General features: G+C 47.4%; 1 protein-coding gene and 1 long non-coding RNA gene across 7 annotated transcripts in view; one reads left to right on the forward strand and one right to left on the reverse strand.

Annotated features, from left to right (window-relative positions):
* LOC119173877 (uncharacterized) overlaps positions 1-17337 on the forward strand; it is a 229219-nt gene extending 211882 nt beyond the window's left edge. For 5 of the 6 annotated variants that reach the window (XM_075895392.1, XM_075895395.1, XM_075895391.1 and 2 more), the window contains exons 8-9: positions 10533-10607; positions 14548-17337. In XM_075895392.1, coding sequence (XP_075751507.1) covers positions 10533-10607; positions 14548-14768 — 296 coding nt within the window. In that variant the 3' untranslated portion in view covers positions 14769-17337. The remainder of the gene's footprint in view (positions 1-10532; positions 10608-14547) is intronic. The other variant, XM_075895396.1, reaches the window with a different exon arrangement.
* The window catches only part of LOC142817771 (uncharacterized), a 225988-nt gene that overhangs the window by 202481 nt on the left and 4695 nt on the right, over positions 1-18812 (reverse strand). The window lies entirely within an intron of this gene.

Here is an 18812-nt window from a genome sequence, read left to right on the forward strand (position 1 = left end):
TGCCCAAGCAGGTAGCCGTTGTTGTGCCGCAAGTTTAGGACGAACCTCTGAAAACTGTGAAGCTTTTCTTCGTACTCCTCCGGCAACGTTCTGCATATGCCCGTTCTCCCTCGGAGGGAAAAGCCTTTCCTCTTCATAAAATTAGTTAGCCAGCACCTGTTCGCTTTAAACTGGCTCCCCGTTAGCCCTTTTTCTAAGGCTAACTGCATAGCCTGCACTTGGAGCAGTTCAGTTGTCACGAACCGCTGTGCCGCTCACTGCTCAATCACATACTCGCCGAGCAGCTCTTCAATTTGCGGAAACCAACCCTGCTGTGGTCCACTGAAGCCTTTGCGTGAATCTTTGCTGTCGACAATATTCTGCTTTTGTTTCCGCCAGTCCCGCATGTACGTTTCGGGAACTCCGAACGACCGCGATGCGGCCCGATTTCCGTTCGTTTCGGCACACGCGACGACTTTTCTTTTAAAAGCAGCATCATGGTGCACTCGTCGAGTTTTCAGAGTCGGCCCTTCCATGCCGTCGATGCTAATGCACTACAATATGACGAACTTCTCAGCACACGTACGAAGGGCCACACATGAGAAACATATGCAGAAATGGCCGACGCGCCATGCTGACGCACATAGGGGGCGGCCATTTCAGAAATGCCGATGGCAATGGAATGACCGTTTTCAATTTTCTTTTTTTCGTACTCGATTATAACGCGCATGTGATTTATGAACTCGCTTAACCGGAAAAAAGGTGTGCGTTAGATTTGAGTAACTATGGTGCTAACAAAGGAAGTTTCTCGCTGCCAGACATGTTCCTGCCGACAAGAATGGTCAGCCGTTCTTTGCTATGCCTGCCACCATGGCATGCGTCACCACCAAAAGCGAGTGTTCTTTCCGGCAGCAGCTTATAAAACAAGCCAGTTTTGTCGCAGTTGAAAATGTTGTCAGCAGAGAACTGCTGCAACAAAGACTGGAGTTTTCCACTGCGGTACTGCGCAATAACTGCACTATTGACAGCGCCGCTTTCGCCACACATCTTCTTCAATTTGAGGTCATTCCGATGCCTAATGTTTCTCAGCCATTCATCACTGAACTTAAAATCCGTGATGTCCATTCGAAGCGCGAGAGTTTCCTCTTTTTGTTTCAAGATGCAGTCCGAGACTGGCAATCGTTTGTCAATCATTGAATTAAGCCACACGACGAGAGCGTCCTCAAGCTTTGGATGAACACCTTGGCTTGTATTAATCTTTTGGGCACCAGACGGCTTTTTGGCCGCTTCCAAGATCTTGTCTTTGTTCCTCAAGAAATCGGAAACTGTTTGCTTGGAAATGCCGAACTCCTTGCTCACGTCAGCTTGCCATCGGCCACTCTTCACTAACTTAGTTATGGCGGCTTTCTTCTCCATCGTTAAGCGACGGTACTGTTTTCCGCGCTTCGATGCCATCGACAAGGAGGATGAAGGCGGAGTGGGGGCCATCGCAGGCAAGCGAAATCCTCACGATGTGAACAAAGGAGTTCGCTAACAAGCGTCGAAGCACCTAGGCTTAGCTTTGCAGAGCACACTTTACACGATCGCACAACCACGCACTAGGCTAGCCAAACACCATGTGGGCTGCGTAAACAAAACGGCGCAACGGCAGGCGACGGTGCCTCGGGTACTCCGGAAGTGGCACTGGTAAACATTCAAGATAGCCAGCGTGGCCAGACCAAATCGGTGTGTGACGGTTAGTTCGAGTTCGAAGTGGTGAAACGCTTCGCGAAAGCGCTGCGCGTGAAGCCAGAGTGGCACGCACGAGCACAAGCGCTAAAGCAAAAGGAACTTTATTGGCACCAAAAAATTTCCGGGTGGATAGTTTCGATTGTCAGCGAAGGACCCTTGCACGATAAACACGGCCAGTGTTAGGAATCTCGGAGGCCGTGTGTGTTTCTCCGCTAACAATCAATGAGTTCAAGCAACAGATGCCGCCACAGTAGACCGGCGCGCTCCTTTATGCGATCGTAATCGCAAGTGACGCAGTCGTCGTGGTTTCCACTGGAGGTCAGCAATGGTTTTCGACCTTCCGTCACATCAAAAAGTCAGAAAAATTGGACTCCGAGGGGTTTGAGCGTCCGAAATTTCAGACATCCTTATACATTCATTCTATGGGGCTCGTGGCGGTGCCGTGAAGATGTCCCAATTATCGAGCATGTTCGAAAATTCGGGTGTCTGAAAAACCGGCACTTGACTGTAGACCACAAAATTCAGCTTTATCTGATTATTATGACTCGTCCTTTGATTCCACCAAATGCAAGCATTAAACTCGCACAAACTTGAAGGTACAGTGCAGTCCACTTATAACGATACCACATATAACGATATATCGGTTATAACGATGGGTCGACTTAACAGTCTCATTTTATGCATTGGGGCTATGGGGAAAAAAACCATATATAACGATATGTTATCCACCGCATATCGAATAAAACGATGAAAAGTTAGCCGTGGACGGCATGTTTCATTCAGAATAATCGTAACATTTAAATTGATAAGTTCCTCTGAAACGAACTATGCCGAGACAAGACAAAAAGTTCGCGTAGGCGAGTACGTATCTGCCGCCACTGCAGCACAGCGCCGGCAGCGCGTCCCGGCCGTTCGAAAAGCCGAGGAGAGCATCGCGAGTTGGCGCGACGTGCTACAGATGGCGCGAGCTGTGTCACGTTTTGCGCCTCGCCGCGCGTCGACCGCGGAGAGGCTGAGAGAATTAAAAAAAAATGCGAAAAGCAAAGCGCCGCGGCGGCATCGGGGCGGGGCCTCGTTGGCATTCCGGCTGTGTACCTCTGGCTGTGCTTTCTTCCTCCCACTGCTCTTACCCCCCCGTCGGTCAGTCTCTCTTCCTCAGCGATCGCGCGAGCAACGTCTAGAGCGGAGCAGAGACAACCCTCTATGGCGCCGACGAAGCGAAAGGCCGTGACGCTTGAGACAAAGTCGATATTTTGCAGGATTCGCGACGCGGTTTTAAAGTGAGCGCCCTCGTAAAAAAATACAAGCTCGCCCAGTCGACGATCTCGACCATCCTCAAAGCCGGAAGCACCGCGCTTTTGAAGGCTGGAACCAGTGGCCATGCCGACGAGCGGAAGAGAGTTCGGGAGCCCTTGTATGCAGGCGTCGAAGAGGCACTCTATCAGTGGTTCTTGTCGATCCGTGCCCAGAATGTGCCGATTAGTGGGCCAATACTTGCCACAAAGGTGAAAAACTTGGCCTTTCTGCTTGGTCGGCCGAATTTCGAACCCGGCGGCGGCTGGATACAAAGATTTAAAGAGCGGCACGGCATTGTGTACAAGAACGTGGTGGGAGAAGCGGCCTCTCTCGATTCAGAGGCGAAGTAGCAGTGGCTCCAGACCAACCTGCCCGTATTGATGGAGCGCTTCTCAGCCAGAGACATTTACAACTGTGATGAGACTGCCCTTTTCTTTCAAATGACACCATCGAAGACGCATGCTTTGAAGGGCGATCCGTGTCCCGGCGGTAAGCACTCCAAGGTTAGGGTAACCGTATTACTTTGCGTGAATATGGACGGGAGCCATCGGCTCAAGCCCTTCGTGATTGGGCGATCCAAGAAGCCTGTGTGTTTCAGGAATCAGCACCTCCCGGTCCGCTATAGGAGCAACAAGAAGGCCTGGATGACCCGTGTCTTGTTCGAGGAGTGGCTGCTCGAGATGGACAGTGTCATCGAAAGTCAGGGTCGGAAGGTGGTGTTGCTGCTTGATAACTGTAGCGCACACAACGTGAGCCCGAAGCTGACATCAATTGAATTGATGTTCCTGCCGCCGAATACGACGGCAGGCTTGCAACCGCTAGACGCCGGCGTGATTGCTAACTTTAAAGCGTTGTACCGGCGACGCATGCTCGAGTGGCTCGTGTTAACGATTGATCGCTCGGCTCCCGGTACGTCGGGCAATGCAGGCGGGCCCTCTGATGCGCCTGATCTAAAGATTAGCCTTCTAAAGGTCGTGCGCTTCGTTTACAGCGCGTGGTACGAGGTGAGGCAGACCACCATTCAGAACTGCTTCAGGAAGGCAGGCTTTGTGCGCCAGGACCAGCCTCCCTCGTCTAGCGATAGCGACAGCGAGACCGGCACGGAAACTGCGTATCTGACGGAGCTCTGGGAGCACGTCGCTACTGTTGATGCAGATAGCGGGTGTGTCGCGTCGGTTGAGGACTTCCTGACGGCAGACAGTGCTGCTTCGTTCTGCGATGAACTCACCGACGAGGCAATCGTCGCGGATGTGTTGTCGCGACAGGCGGCGGCGTTGTGCGACGGCAGCTACAGTAGTGATGAGAAGGTTGACAGCGCCTCTACGACCCCGTCGATGACGACGCAAGGTGCACTGATGTCTATCGACTCCCTGATTGACTTTATGCACATCAAAGGAATGCCGCCAGAGTTTTCGCAGCAGCTGGAAGCTATGCGCACCGCGGTTGTGAAGCTGAAGCTTCCGCGGAAGCAACTGCAGATTTCGGACTACTTCGGCGTGCCGAACCCGTGATGCGTTCTTCGGAGTAAGAAATAAAGTCTTGTTTGTGACATCCTACTATCTACAATATTTATTAATTGGTGATTGGTGAAAATAGCGAAATGAAGCCTGGAGCTACAAAAGGTACGTCCGGCGACGATTTTTTGGCGGCAGTCCAGATATAACGATCACCGGTTATAACGATCATATTTTTAGGTTTTCTCGATATCGTTATAAGTGGACTGCACTGTATACTTGTCTGCGCACTGAGTAAAAGTATTTGCTCGCGTATGCAGTGTACGCTTGTTATAACAAACCTGCGTACAACAGACTTGTGGATACAACAAACCATTATTTAGGCTTAAGCTTAGTCTGTATTAAATTAAGAGAGCGAAGTTTGCTTTTAAAGGACTGCAATACAACGGACTATTGGCTACAGCAGATGAAATAGGCGTTACTTTTTTTGAAAATTGGGTGCATAAAGCTTGCTTTTGTTATGTTGACGAGAAATGATAACAAACTTGGCCACGCTGCTCTCTGCTAGCTAAGGCTTCAGTACTATGTAAGTTGCAGCTGGCAACATTGGTGGCTTCCAACCAAGGCAAACCTCCAGCCAAGCCAGTCTGAAAGCACGTTTGCCACGCCAATGATTATAGTGTTGCAGCTGCCTGATATGCGGCTCAAAGTGATTGCATTATCACCCAAGGGTTATCACCAATCTCTTATCACAAATTTCTTTTCGAGCTAAATGTATTTCGTTTTCGTTTTGCATCACACTTTCATCACTCCTCTGTTTGGGATCTTCAGCAAAAGTTTGAGAGTGAGACGTTCCAGTGTTCTAGGCAAGTGATTTGCTAGGTCAAATTAGAATGTTAATGCGAGAGGTGCCTTGGTGCTGCTCAGTTTAAAACTCTCGGAGCAGGTTAGTACCCGTCCAGCGAGCCACGGAGGCTGTGCGGAGCCCCAGCTCTCAGCAGCTCATTTTGATAGAAATGTTTTATTATTGGGTTAAGCTTTGTTGCTGTGCAGGGATCACATAGCATGCCTGCACCTGCTTTTAACTGCACCTGCTCGTTAATTAAATATTACACTGCAATTTCGTTGATGATCACTGCTGGTGATTCGAAAAATACTGTCAAATACATTGAGCATGTACCAGCAGAACTAGGCTGTCGCATTCTGCAGAGCAAAATCGTAATGATTGCCACAGGGTAACCGCTACCTGCCCTTCTAGAAACGCGAATGTGGAAATTGTGGACTTTGGAGTCAGTGCGCATTGGATGCTCGGTGTCATTGTAGTTGTTAATGATCGCGTTACCATGACTACATTTGTGTTCGCAGTCGTTGCAACAAAATGTATCTACACTCAAACCTCATTATAACAAAGTTGCATCTTACACCAAGGAAATTCGTTATAAAGGCATATTTATAACACAATATCTATTGATTGGCTATTCTTCATTTACTTCGTTATGACAGGTAATTCGTTATATTTGGGTTTGTTATATTGACGTTTCAGTGTACATTCAGACTAGATGCGTGCTGACTGACCTCTGTATACTCGTCTGTTAGCGGCTTCTCAGAGTTCGTTGTGCTCAGGCGGGTCCTACCAGTTGCCCTGCGTGGTGTCGCGGAACGATCGCGGCATCTTCAACCACCCTTTTAGTACTGGAACCAGTTTGTCGCAGCATTCCGGGAAGAATTCCTGCCGGTCGCCTACGACTACCGTATCCGGAGTGTGCTGTACGCCCAAATGCAACATCCAGATGCAGCGTCTGCGCGATTATGTTTGAGTCTTGCAGGAGCTTTTCCGTCGAGCAGACCCTACGGCTCCTGAAGTAGTTAAGGTCTCGCATGTTATTCGGCGATGCAACCCCCGTCTCCAGCTACACCTGTTGGGCTACTCCTTTCCTTCCCTCGAGGAGCTTGCTCGCTTTGCTCAGCAGATTGCCAAGCCGTCTACTCCAATCGTATCCACCGTCGCAGAGGAGGAAGTTGAGCTCCATGGACACAAGGCAGAGGCCCGTTGGTGTCGACAGGGTTCATGGGATGTTGCTGACATTGCAGCTCATGCTGACGCCAGGTGGGTCGTTGACGCGACGCGACACAGCCCTGCGGAGCAAGCGAGGGCTGCGATCATAAATGCGGTCACCAAGTCCCGGGATGACGAAGCAGCATACGTGAAGAAAAGGAACAATACGAGAAATAAGAGGGAGAAACCGAGAGTAACGGAACGCAAGGGCACTTCAATAACGCCAGATGAATCGGAGTCTGGCATCGAGGTGGCCCACGCTTGTGACCTTGAGAGGGGTAACGATATTGTTGAACAGCATGCAAAGGCTTCCACCAAAATGGCTGCCCTCATCGACAGGCACGCCGAGGAAGTCTGGAAACTCTCCTCCGCACTCGAGGAGGAGCAGAAAAAGACCTAATCACTCCAAAGCGCATTCGACTCACTAAAGAAGGAAAGGGATGAGATTGCAGAGAGCATTGAGAGCGCCAGCTCAGACTCGGCACTCGACCCGAGCACTGCAATTAGACGACTTGCGAAAGAGAATGCGGCGCTGCGGCGGGAGGCTGAGTCCACGCAAGCTGAGTACGAGAAGCTGCTCTCTGAGGAGAAGGCAAAGCTACAATACATAGGGGAACCCGTCCACACTGAGCTAGAATCCACGCTCCAGAATCTCGGGGAGAAGCTTCGAGAGAGTGAGGCTGAGCACAGGAGGTGTTAACACCAGATGAATCGGAGTCTGGCATCGAGGTGGCCCATGCTTGTGACCTTGAGAGGGATAACGATATTGTTGAACAGCATGCAAAGGCTTCCACCAAAATGGCGGCTCTCATCGACAGGCACGCCGAGGAAGTCTGGAAACTCTCCTCCGCACTCGAGGAGGAGCAGAAAAAGACTTAATCACTCCAAAGCGCATTCGACTCACTAAAGAAAGAGAGGGATGAGATCGCAGAGAGCATTGAGAGCGCCAGCTCAGGCTCGGCACTCGACCCGAGCACTGCAATTAGACGACTTGCGAAAGAGAATGCGGCGCTGCGACGGGAGGCTGAGTCCACGCAAGCTGAGTACGAGAAGCTGCTCTCTGAGGAGAAGGCAAGGCTACAATACATAGGGGAACCCGTCCACGCTGAGCTAGAGTCCACGCTCCAGAATCTCGGGGAGAAGCTTCGAGAGAGTGAGGCCGAGCACAGGAGGTGTGTAGAAGAACCGCCTGTGAGCCAGAAATGGTACCAGGAATAAGTAAAGTTGAATAACGAGGACGTTCTTTGGCTCAAGCACGAAATGGACCAGTACGCCTTTACGATGGGCTCCCAGAGGCTCCAGTACGCGTAGGAGTTAGAGAACATCGAGAGGAGGCTGGAGGTCAGCCATGCCGCAGAGATGGAGGCACTCAAGTCGGAGCACATGGCTAACATTGAGGCGCTAAGAAAAAGCCTGCAACAAGAGCTGCACGACGTCAAGGCCGGCTACGAAGAGCAGCAGATGATGATGAATCAACATTTATTGGGCCCAACATTGTTGGTAGTGCACGCTGAGTCGGTAGGGCGGGGCTGGATAACAAGGTCTCCCATCGCTCAAGTGGTTGAGGATTCGGGGTGTCGGGAGGAAGGGACGGTGAGGGGTTCTTAAGTTCTGTGCACTCTGCCAAGATGTGCGGCAGGGTGCCAGAGCAGCAGAAGCTTAGCAGAAGGCACGAGACCGAGCGCAACTTGGTGGCTAATTCGCAGAAGGCACAGTTGGGGCTGGCGGTGGAGGCTCTGAAGAAGGCACACAAAGCGCAGATTGAGAAGATGAAGGAAGAGCACGCGAGTGTCATGTAACAACTAGCCATAGAAAGAGCGCAGCTGAAGCAGCGCATGGCTGAGGAGACGTCTGCCATCCAGGAAATCAAAAGTGAACCAGAGGCTCACTACACAGAGATCGTCCACACTGCATGGGTAGAGTGTGCCACAGGAGTCGAGTGGCTGCATGACGAATTGGTGAAGGTGCGTCAACGGCACGAGAAGGACCCACTAATGGAGGAGAAAGTGGTTGCTGCGACAACGGCACGAGAAGGACCCACTAATGGAGGAGAAAGTGGTTTCTGCGACAACCAGTCTGTCTACAGCAGAAAAACCTGTGATGGCTGTGTTGCTCGATAGTATAGATGGGAAGCTTCTTGAAGAAAAAGCTGAGGAAAAAACCGCTCAGGAAGCAGTTGAGTCTAAATATTACGCCACCACTTCTATTGCAAAAAATAGAGAGTCCTCGGCAGAATGGTCGAACATTTCCGTGGAGGACATCCTGTACCAGCAGAACTGATGAAGCAGCTGAGGAGCCTCAGCATCATTGTGGACAAACTGCAGGCAGAAAAAGAAGACTTCCAGGAGTCCTTGGAGAGAGCGATAGAAAGGCTGAACACATTCAAGAAGGAACCTGCGGCCAACGCGAGTGATTGCACAGGCATGTGTGCCCTGGAGCGCAAAGTGGCTGTCCTCGAGGTCCGATACTACGTTGAGAAAGGCGATGCAAGGCGATCTGGCATCAACATTGGCCAAAGTGGAGATGTGAGGGCCGGAGGCTTTAGCAGTCAGAGCCTCTGTGGGGACGTCACGCCTCTACGGCTGCCGAGCTCGCCAGCATTCAACCACTACTACGTGGAGAACTGGCCGCCACCCAAATGTGAGAGGTTGGGGCAGCTACAACAGCAAAAGATGATACAGCGAGACGTTTACTACGACCACGGCACCGTGCAACAATGTCAGTGCCAGGAGGTCTATTTTGACTAGCTTGGGCCCGCTAGCTCGATGGGATCGGATCTGCACCAGGAGCATCGGCTTCCCCTCATGCTGCAACGGATCACCGTAGTCATTAAGGTGAGTGAGACCGGTGCGCCTCTGTCTTCTGGTGGCGGCAGAGTTCGCCACTGTACGTAGATCCACTGTGCCAACATGTGGTCTTGTGTGCCACGTGCGGTCCATCGTGGCCAGGGCTAGCAGCTACCACCGCATCACGTCCCCTTTTCCACTTTTGCCGGGGGGGGGGGGGGGGGCATTATGGCAGTGGCAGCCGCGAGCCTGCCAATGACAGAAGGAAGAGGAAGACAACGATCGGGTGTGCACTGAGTGGCACGTGGCAGCCGCGGGCAGCGGGCAGTTGTGGCCCGAATTTCGGTCAATAAAGAAGATTTCTGGTCGGGCCTCACGTCTTCTCTGCGGGGTTGTGGCCCGAATAGCCTCGAAACCCCCTACAATGTGTGCTTTTATAACAATATGGTTGTCATTCACAGTCGTAGGGCTAGTGACGATGGGCAGTAGTTTTCTTTTGAGCGCTGTATTAAAATCATGACGGGAGTTATAAATTCGGCCTGCAGACCCGTCAAGCCCACCAGCAGCATCATGGTGTATAGCCGTAAAAATTTAGGGAGACGTTCGTGCGGTGTCAGAAAGCGTGTCTCTAATGAAGGTACTGGTGTTGGGGTGTGGACACAAGGCTCTATGGAAGTCGTGAGGAAATTGTCGAGTTGTTAGCCGAATTTCGCGGCACTCCTAGACAAGTTCTTTTTCTTCGTGTGGTAGCACTCACGAAAACTTCGTTGAAGTGGAGGAGTCGAGAAAAAGTATTTGTTGTGACAAGACATTTTTCTTGTTTTCTATGGACAGAAGTTATTCGTGGTGGTCATAATTGGTTTATAGCGGACTTCGCTATAGCAGGATTCAACTCTAGCTCATTTCACAGCGCTTTGAATTACCATCTATCTTTTTAAATGCTTGTTTCTAGTGATTCATGTTTGATCGTCATTTGTGAAATACTACCTGCCATAATAAATCTTAGTACTTGTGTGACACTTCGGCAATGCTTTAAACTCCAGGAGTTACGTGGCGTATTTTGCCATCTGCACCTAGAACACCAGTAGCTGCGCTAAGCTAGCATTTTTCTGCTCTGAAATCTAGTCCAAAAAGTGAAAAGTCAATTTCATCACTGGAGTGGGCATGATAGCTTCACTAAGTCACTTGATAGCTTCACTTCCACAGTGTCTCGACCTGCATCTTTTTCAGCTTTACAAGTGACATTTGGTCGTTGCGAAGAGGACTTCGCCAGTGCAGCACCAAGTCACGGTCCCCGGATCTCAGGTTCAACATTGTTTTGTTTTTACGTTTTTAAAATGAGGTTTTGCTTTGTACTGCCCTGTTATTCCAAACGATTTGCGGCACTTTTCATGTAAAATTGAGTCTCATTTGATTACATTTTGAATGAAGGGTAGACTTTTGATACAACGAAGTTTCAATACATGAAAAGTAGCATGCTAACATTAATATCGAGGTTTAATTGTACCTTGCAACACTCCTGAATGTATGAAGTGTGCCCAGACAGTATTCTTGCATTATGGTATACAGTAGAATCTAGGTGATACGAATTTCAAAAGGCGGAGAAAATATTCGTATCACCTGAAATTTATCATCAAAGACCAAGTAAAATCAGTTTTCAAACCATGATACACTCACCGAACATTTATTGCTGTCAAAAGGACTGGCTTATGTTTTTGTAATGCACGCCAAGTAATCAATAGGGGATGGTGCAACTGGCTGCTGCTAACACCTGCGTCAAAGCTTGGCTTGAGGCCAATAGAAAACTGAGTGCCAAAGTCCACTTCACTGTAGTCATCAGTGAACGAGAGGAATGCTGAAGGCTTCGTGGATTGTTACAACTTCAATTTACTTTAATCTATCGTTGCATTAACAGTCTACCTTTGCAGCTTTTTAATCTCCATGGTTTCATTCATGTGCAGTGGCTGTGGCAAATGGTAGGTTTTTTTTTTTTCGATTGGTTTCTCCAAAATTATGCTGTTGCCACTTACAGTTGAACGTTGCTTCAGTGAAATTTCCAGTTCATTGAATAATTCTCATTTCTTTGTCAGCAAACCTTGGGAGTCGATGCATAAATTTACTCGGCAAAACAAGCCCGTTTTCTTTTGCCATTCCGCTTCAATAAAATTTGACAATACAATTCCAAGCTCAACTATTTAATGTCGTGCAGTAAACATTATCAAACATTTTGGTGCATTTCTAGAACATAAAAAAGAATGTCTCTAAAGTCGAAATCACGTGTTGGCACCACCAGATATCGCTGCTCTTGCATGGGGCCAGCCATTGCTTGATAGCTACAACAATGAGACTGGCCTGACTTTGCCACTAGCATGCTTCTTAGTCACAGAGAATCTGAAGCTGAAGCTCTGTTGGCTGAATCGTTCAGTTGTCCATGTTCCAGCTGGGTGCCATCGTAGCAGAAAGACGACTTTTCCGATGCCAGTGCTTTTCGTTCCTTTCACGCTTCGCTAGTGCAGTCATTGGTCAGAGTGAAGGTTCGACTGCGTTGTCAAGAGGATCAGCCAGCCACGACTAGTAGATCACAAGAATAGCATAAAATAAGGCATAAGCTGCTGTTCCTGAATACCACGCCTGTACAGTCGACTCTCGATAATTCGAAGTTGCTTAATTGAAATTATTGGTTAATTGGAAGTGGAGTGGGGGTCCCATCAGTTTTGCATGCAATTCAGCAGGAAGAAATTCTTGGCAATTGGAAGCTAGAGGTCTGAAATTTCGGTTAATTTGAATTTATTTTCTATCGAATTCCCGGAGGAAATCGTAATGTTTGTTAACTTTCCTATTTTCGAAGTGCTAAACAACAATGCGTGTCCGACCGGCACCCAAGGGCATCGCAGTTGACCACAGCGCCGCAGCTCAAAGCGTCAGCTGATGGCATTGCAGTTGCATGCAGCGGCACCAGATCACGAAGCGGCTGCTCTGGTGGTTCCAGTTCCGGGCCTCATTGTTGATCTCGTTACGGTCGTGTGCGGACTCAGCGTTTCCACGTGCGACGAAGGTCCACGTGCATTTACTTTGGCAACTCGCGGGCCTTATTAGACGCTTGACTTGACAAGTGAGCTTGACGTGATGGTCTCCTGCCAGCTCTCGGCGATGTCCCTTTCGAGCAGTACATTGCCACTGACAGTTCGGTAGAAACGTGCGGTGCACTGTCGGACGCTGAGAATGTGGAGATGGTTCGGCCCAGCGAGCCTAGTCACGAAACTGAGGTTGACGACGGCGACGCCGCAAGTGAGCCACTACCGCGGGCTGCTGATGTAGCCGCAGGCCTTGCCCTCGCGCAGCGGTTTTTCACTGCTGAGAGCAACGCCGAGGAAGCACTCGGGCACATATACAGCCTGCAAGAAGGACTTGCTTTCTGCTGCAAGATTCAGCAAACAGAAGCAAACGGCAATCACAGATTTTTTCTCATAAACTGCTTTGAAATAAATGTATTTTTCGTTCATTGTGGTTAATTGGAATTCTGCCTAATTCGAAGTTTTTCGCGGTCCCCGTGAACTTCATATTAACGAGAGTCGACTGTATCTTGGCGTTATCGGATACCTTGTTGACGCTAAATAGCTGCTAGTGTTAGCGTTCGTGTTGCGTTCCTGTGCCTCTGCCTGTTGCGTTCATGAAAGCCATTGTTTCAACACGCTTTTTATCTTGGTGTCACTGTGCTTGTACGAGAATCGCGTCACGACGGTGTTGGGGATGAGAAGGAAGCCGCTGACAATTGTTCAATTTTGTAAATAAAAGTTGCCAGTAAAACCCATGTGTAAGTTGGACCCAAATATAGTCAGAGGTGCATTTCGGGCATAGCAAATAAGAGAAAAAAAAAACATTTTTACCCAAATATACAGTTTTTTAATGAAGGCTCCCTGGGCATCGCCATAAAGCCCTTTAGGCTGTTATTAACATGCGTGACCCCCCAAAAACGCAGGGCCGAAGCTGTGGCGTCACCTTTTGTACTCCTGTGCAACAGCCCAGAAAGAAAGATTCTTCTCTCCATTAAAAAAGTCTATAGACCGAGAAAAACAGAAAACTACATTTATTTTACGCTTGATTACTCTCTAACGAGCTCTAATCCAAAGCTCCCTTGTCAGATATGCCCTCCCACAGTGCCTCGTCGTCAGTGCCATTGAGGACGTTTGAGATGGAGCACTTTTTGAAGGAACAGCAAACAAACTCATCAGGAATGCAGCTACAAGCCTTGGTGATCCACGAGCACAGCATCGCTGGCTAGGCACGCTTTAGTCGTCCGGCAGGGGTCACTTCCGGCTCTCATCCACTCCATATACAGGCACTCATATTTATTAACAGTTGTGTATGATAGTCTGTGTGGCATAGCCTACATCACTCAAGAAGTTGCTTCCAAACTTTAGCTCTGAAAAACCTTTTCTTTGTTCTGACTCAAAAAGTGTCTTTCTATCTAAAAAGTGTCTTTCTGATCAAGGTTTACTCCCCAGAGAATGCTTCACTTGAAGATTACGACCAAGAAGTTTCTATTACTTGCAGTATGGCATATTTACGCGATTGTAAGTTGACTTCAATGTAGTTTGACGCCAAAATCTGAAGAAAAAAAAATGTGTAAGTGCATTTTATTGTGAAAGTATAGTTACGCTCTTCATAGACTAACTAGACTGCTCATTCATTATCAAGTAAGCCCTCTTTGTCAAACTTCTATGTCCTGGCCTCTTGGCCCTGATGGCTATGAATTCACCCACAAACAAATCACTGCTGTTCGTCGTTATGAGAGCTGCTGTTGCTGCTTTTCTATCAACGATCAACACTCTCATAAGAGCGATCAATCATTGATAGAAGAGCAGCCCTTCCAGGTAGCCATGGCACTCCTGAAAGTGAACAGCGGCTCTGCAAAAGTTTAAGAGGAAAGTTTCTTCCAAGTGTTGACAGCTGCCTTGCAGTGCCTGCTGTCTCTCTTCACTTTCATCTCTTTCCTTTGATCTTACGAGCTTTGCACTACAACATTAAGTTTGGTAGTACTGGTTCTCGCATTGAATGGAAGTCTACTCACTAATTTTGGATTTTAAATCCAAATAGAACGGATTAACTTACAGTTGTGAAGATGTGGTAAAATGGATCATAAAAAGCATGTATCACGATTGAGGGCACTAGAATAGATAGAGAAGCCACTCACAATTGCTCTCTAAAGGGTACTGTTTTCTTTTTTCATTTCATCCTTTCACAGAGCCAAAAGGAACAGAGGAAGAAGAGGCCCTGCAGCGACTGGCTTTGTGCTCGTCGACGCGCTCTCCAAGCAGCACCTCCTCCCGCTCCTCCCTGAGCATCCTCCCGATCCAGGACAGCAAAGGACCCTGGAACGCCTACGACGACTACGAGGGAACCAGCCACAGCGATGGTGGCACAGACAAGAACTCTGACTCTGCCCGCATCACAGACCTAGCCTGATGGCCGAAAAGTAGCCCTCCTGAGCGGGGCCGACACATTGCTAGTGTCGTCTGGCTTGGGTCTTACAGAACCCTCCAACAACATCCGGCATATGCCAACCCCGGTCATCCTGCTGCTGCTAAGAACAATGGAAGTCTTCGCGGCCGTGCTGTGCATAATTTGGGGCCCTGCATCTCAACCACTCTCTCTCTTTTGGAAGAGTTTTAAAATATTTTTTTCTCACTTTTTCTTCTGTTTTAAAGCGTGGTGCATTTTTGTAGCAGCACTTTCGTGGCGCTGACGCACTTGTGCGTGGTTGTGCATGTCCGTGCATCTGTGTGTGTGTGTGTAATCGTGCATGTTCCTGTGAGCAAGGGTAGCTGCCTAGCTACTGCAACTGCCTCTTTAGTTGTATTTTTTTTCTTTTGCTGCCTGTGTTCACTTTGCGTTCCTAGTTTGACATATGACCTTAGGGTGCAGTTTTGTAACGTTAACGTTACCACATTGCACTGTTTATCATTCGGTTGTGGGAGCATGTTTTTTGGAAGGCCCTTCCAATGCAAATGTAGTTAGCACTATATATATATATATATATATATATATACATAGCGATATTTGCTACCAATGAATTATAGTGTTAAGCGATAGTGTGGAACAGCACAAAATGTCCCCGCAAATAGTGTTTACTCGCAATTGTCTGCCGTTTTGTTGAAGGACATTTTTCTCTTCGAGTGTGTGGCGTACACATCATGTCTACAGGCAGACTTTAGGACCCTTATCAAGTTTTACAAAAAAAAAGGGGTTACCGCTGCTGGCCAAGAAAAGTAGCAATTTTTCCGAGTAGCTTTACAGTCTTGGAAATTAACCACCATATCCCGGGATGTTTTGCTCTCGTCACTGAGCCTCGACATGAGAAGGTTGATCGTAGCATCCTCCCTTGACAGAAGCAGTCCGTGCATTTCATCGAGGTTTGATGGCAATTACTGAAGAAGCATCTTCAGTCCAGGGGTGGTGCTGTGCTCGGTTCGGCTGTGTGGTAGAATACGTGTGAGCTGAAAAGCGTTTGTGTATATGGCAGTAGTCGTCGGTAGACAACGAGCCATTTCGGCCAGCATTTTGTGAAGCCTTGTCGTACGCATCACAGGCAGCAGCGGGCGATGTCACACGCAGTGTAGAACATACATTTTCTCTTGTCTGACTGCCTGCGTTGCTCCTTCCAACATCCTTTTACGTTTCACTAATGTTCTTTTTCTTTCTTTTTTGCACCGCCACCAGAACGTATTTTCAACTGTGATTTCATGTGAAGAAATGAAGAGACTGGTCGGAGCTTTGAGTACTCAGACCAAAGTGTCTGTCGAGAGCACGCTTTTGAGGAACATAGCAGCTATTTTTCCAGCACGTTGCACCGATGTTGTCGGCAGCTGTCACTGGCGGTACTTGTTTTAAATGACTTTCATTGCATCTTATCTTTTTTTTTCCTGCACCTTGAAGAGGTCCCGAAGACGGTTGTCTCATGTAATAACCAACGCGACTCAAGATGCACTGTATCTCTCGAACTGTTTGTTGCGGGGAAGACTCTTCTTGGCGTGTTGTTTACATTGTGTGCGTGCAAGTGTGTGTGTGTGTGTGCCTTTGCATGACTGCAAGGCACGAAGCGATGTGTTTTAAAAAGATTTGTGGCAAGCATAATAACTGCCTTATGCCTCGACGTGTTGCTAAGCTGACACAGGTATGGGACAGAATAGCCCTTAACTTTCACCCGTAGCTATCGTGCACCAGCAAGTCAGGCCCATAGCCTCAGATGTCTACGATACTTCCTTCGTACAACATGCATACAATAACGTTTTCTTTTTTTTTCTTCATGAGCCTAGATCGTGAAACGGAGCCGTGTGTGTTTGCATAATTATCACATAATGGAGGATCGTTCTGTAGTGCAGCACAACACGGCTTCTCGGCACCAACCACACTGCAAAAGCGTGTTGTGACCTACACATCCTCGCATTTGTGCACTACTTTTTCTTGTGCGTTTTCTGAGCGTCTCATATTTTTTCATCTCATATTTCCTTCTTCACATTGTAGTTACTACAATTAAGAGCACCCTGCTCGGAAAATACTCACACCTGGTTTCTTGTGATAGCTCCAAGCTTTGTAGCAAAGAGAGAGAGAGAAATAAAGTGTACTAGTACTAAAGTTAACCGCCACTTTGTTTTATGTATTATTGTCACTCCAAATGTACTTTATTTATCAGTACTTCCTGTAGCTAGGCTCGTGGCGAGTGCCTTTATTTTGAGGCTGCTTGAAGAGCATCTGTCCCTTTTGCTCGTCCCCCATTAATTTTTACTTTCCCTCGGAGGTTAAATACATCGACGTACCGCAGAGATTTTTTTTCACATTTTGCATCTCAGATGTGTGCTTTTTGTGTGGGACTGCACCAAACGCATGACGTACTTGTAGCCTCATCCTGCTTCTCTCTTGCGTACCTGCAACATTGCTCCGTCTGTGTGTTGCTGTTCGGAAGTCACCCTTAGGTTGATGGTTTTACTTTAGTTGCTGAGTATATTTATAATAAAACGTATTATTTCACGGTGAACACTTGTCCTTTTTGCTCTTTCTGGTGGTCCTTTGTACAATGTGCGAAGTTTTTCTGTACAGTTGAACCCCTTTATAAGAGAGCAATTCTTGTTTTTCGTATGAGGTGTTTCTTAGAGGCAGGGTACCACATACGCATTTTCTTATCTACACCTATTTTGATGCAGGCTCACTGGTGTCTATTATACCCATTTGCCTCTTACATCAGTGTCTCTTGTAGTAAAGGGGGTTTTTGACTGTACTAGAAGTTCTTAAGGGGGGACGGGGCAATGAAAATGGTCTTTATTTATGAAGCTAAAGGGATGAAAGTCGGCATGCAGATGTCATTTGTTGTGCTGATATTATAATTGCAATCGGTTTTGAGCTATATAATATAACTTTTGAGTCACAGTACTTAATATACTCTCATTGTCATCCCAGAATTGATAGGATAATTAGACACAAGTTCATCAAAATGTTTGCATAAGGATATTTACAAGAGTCCATTTTTTGCCGTAATGTTATTGGTAAATTTTTAATATTTGAGTAAGCACACAAAATTTTTTTTCTCAAATGTTCTGGACATATGGTCTTAACTTCTAAAAAAAGCCAATTAAAAAAGTCTGTATGATGTGCACACAAATATGGACAGCTTTATCGCACTCACCATTGTGTCAGAATCTAAGTGCAGGAAACGGAATGGCTATAGCTTAATTTGCTGTGAAATGACACAGGGATGACCCACAACAGCTGCTAAAAAAATGAAACCTGAGAAAATGGAGCTCAACGACATTGGAGCTAGAGGCTGATAAAACGAAACTCGAAGGAAGCTGGCTTTATTTTTCATTGGAGAAATGCATCTTTGTGGCTATCTTGAGCTTCAATCTGTCCTCTTTATGATGATGCCAATATGGTGGCACTGTGCCAAGGGAAAGCTGCAAATTTGCTTTTTGCTGTGTCCATATTTCACATAGCCTTTGACGACAGCCTCCCTGTAAGATGCTTGTTTCTCAACTTCTACTACTTATTTTAATCTAATATTACACTATGATGTAGAACATGATCTCAGGATTGCTGAAAAAAATAATTGAAAAACTGAACATTTTGACCAAACTTACAATTCCCATTGTCACGTGCCCCCTTAACTTGGCCGGTGTATGCAAAGGGGTTTACAGAATATTCGTGTTGCTAGACAATGGCACCAACTTCTTGTGATGCTTTGTACTACCACAATTATAAACACTTCTGCTTTCACCTCATGCTCTTGACGAAAAGTTTATAAAAGACACTCATTATCTTTAAGCTGGTGCTGAAAGTATTGACCGACTGAGAAGTAGAATGCAATCATTTTTCTGCAATAATAATTCAGTGCTTGTCACGCTTGGCCGTGCCATATGGCGCCATCTATACATCCCCATGTTTACAGATACAGTATCTTGTGCAAGGCTAATGCAAAAATGCAGTCTAGTTTGTCTGCAACCGGACTGTATATTGGGC

The sequence above is a fragment of the Rhipicephalus microplus genome, chromosome 5 (genome assembly GCF_043290135.1).
Source record: "Rhipicephalus microplus isolate Deutch F79 chromosome 5, USDA_Rmic, whole genome shotgun sequence".
NCBI lineage: Eukaryota > Metazoa > Arthropoda > Arachnida > Ixodida > Ixodidae > Rhipicephalus > Rhipicephalus microplus.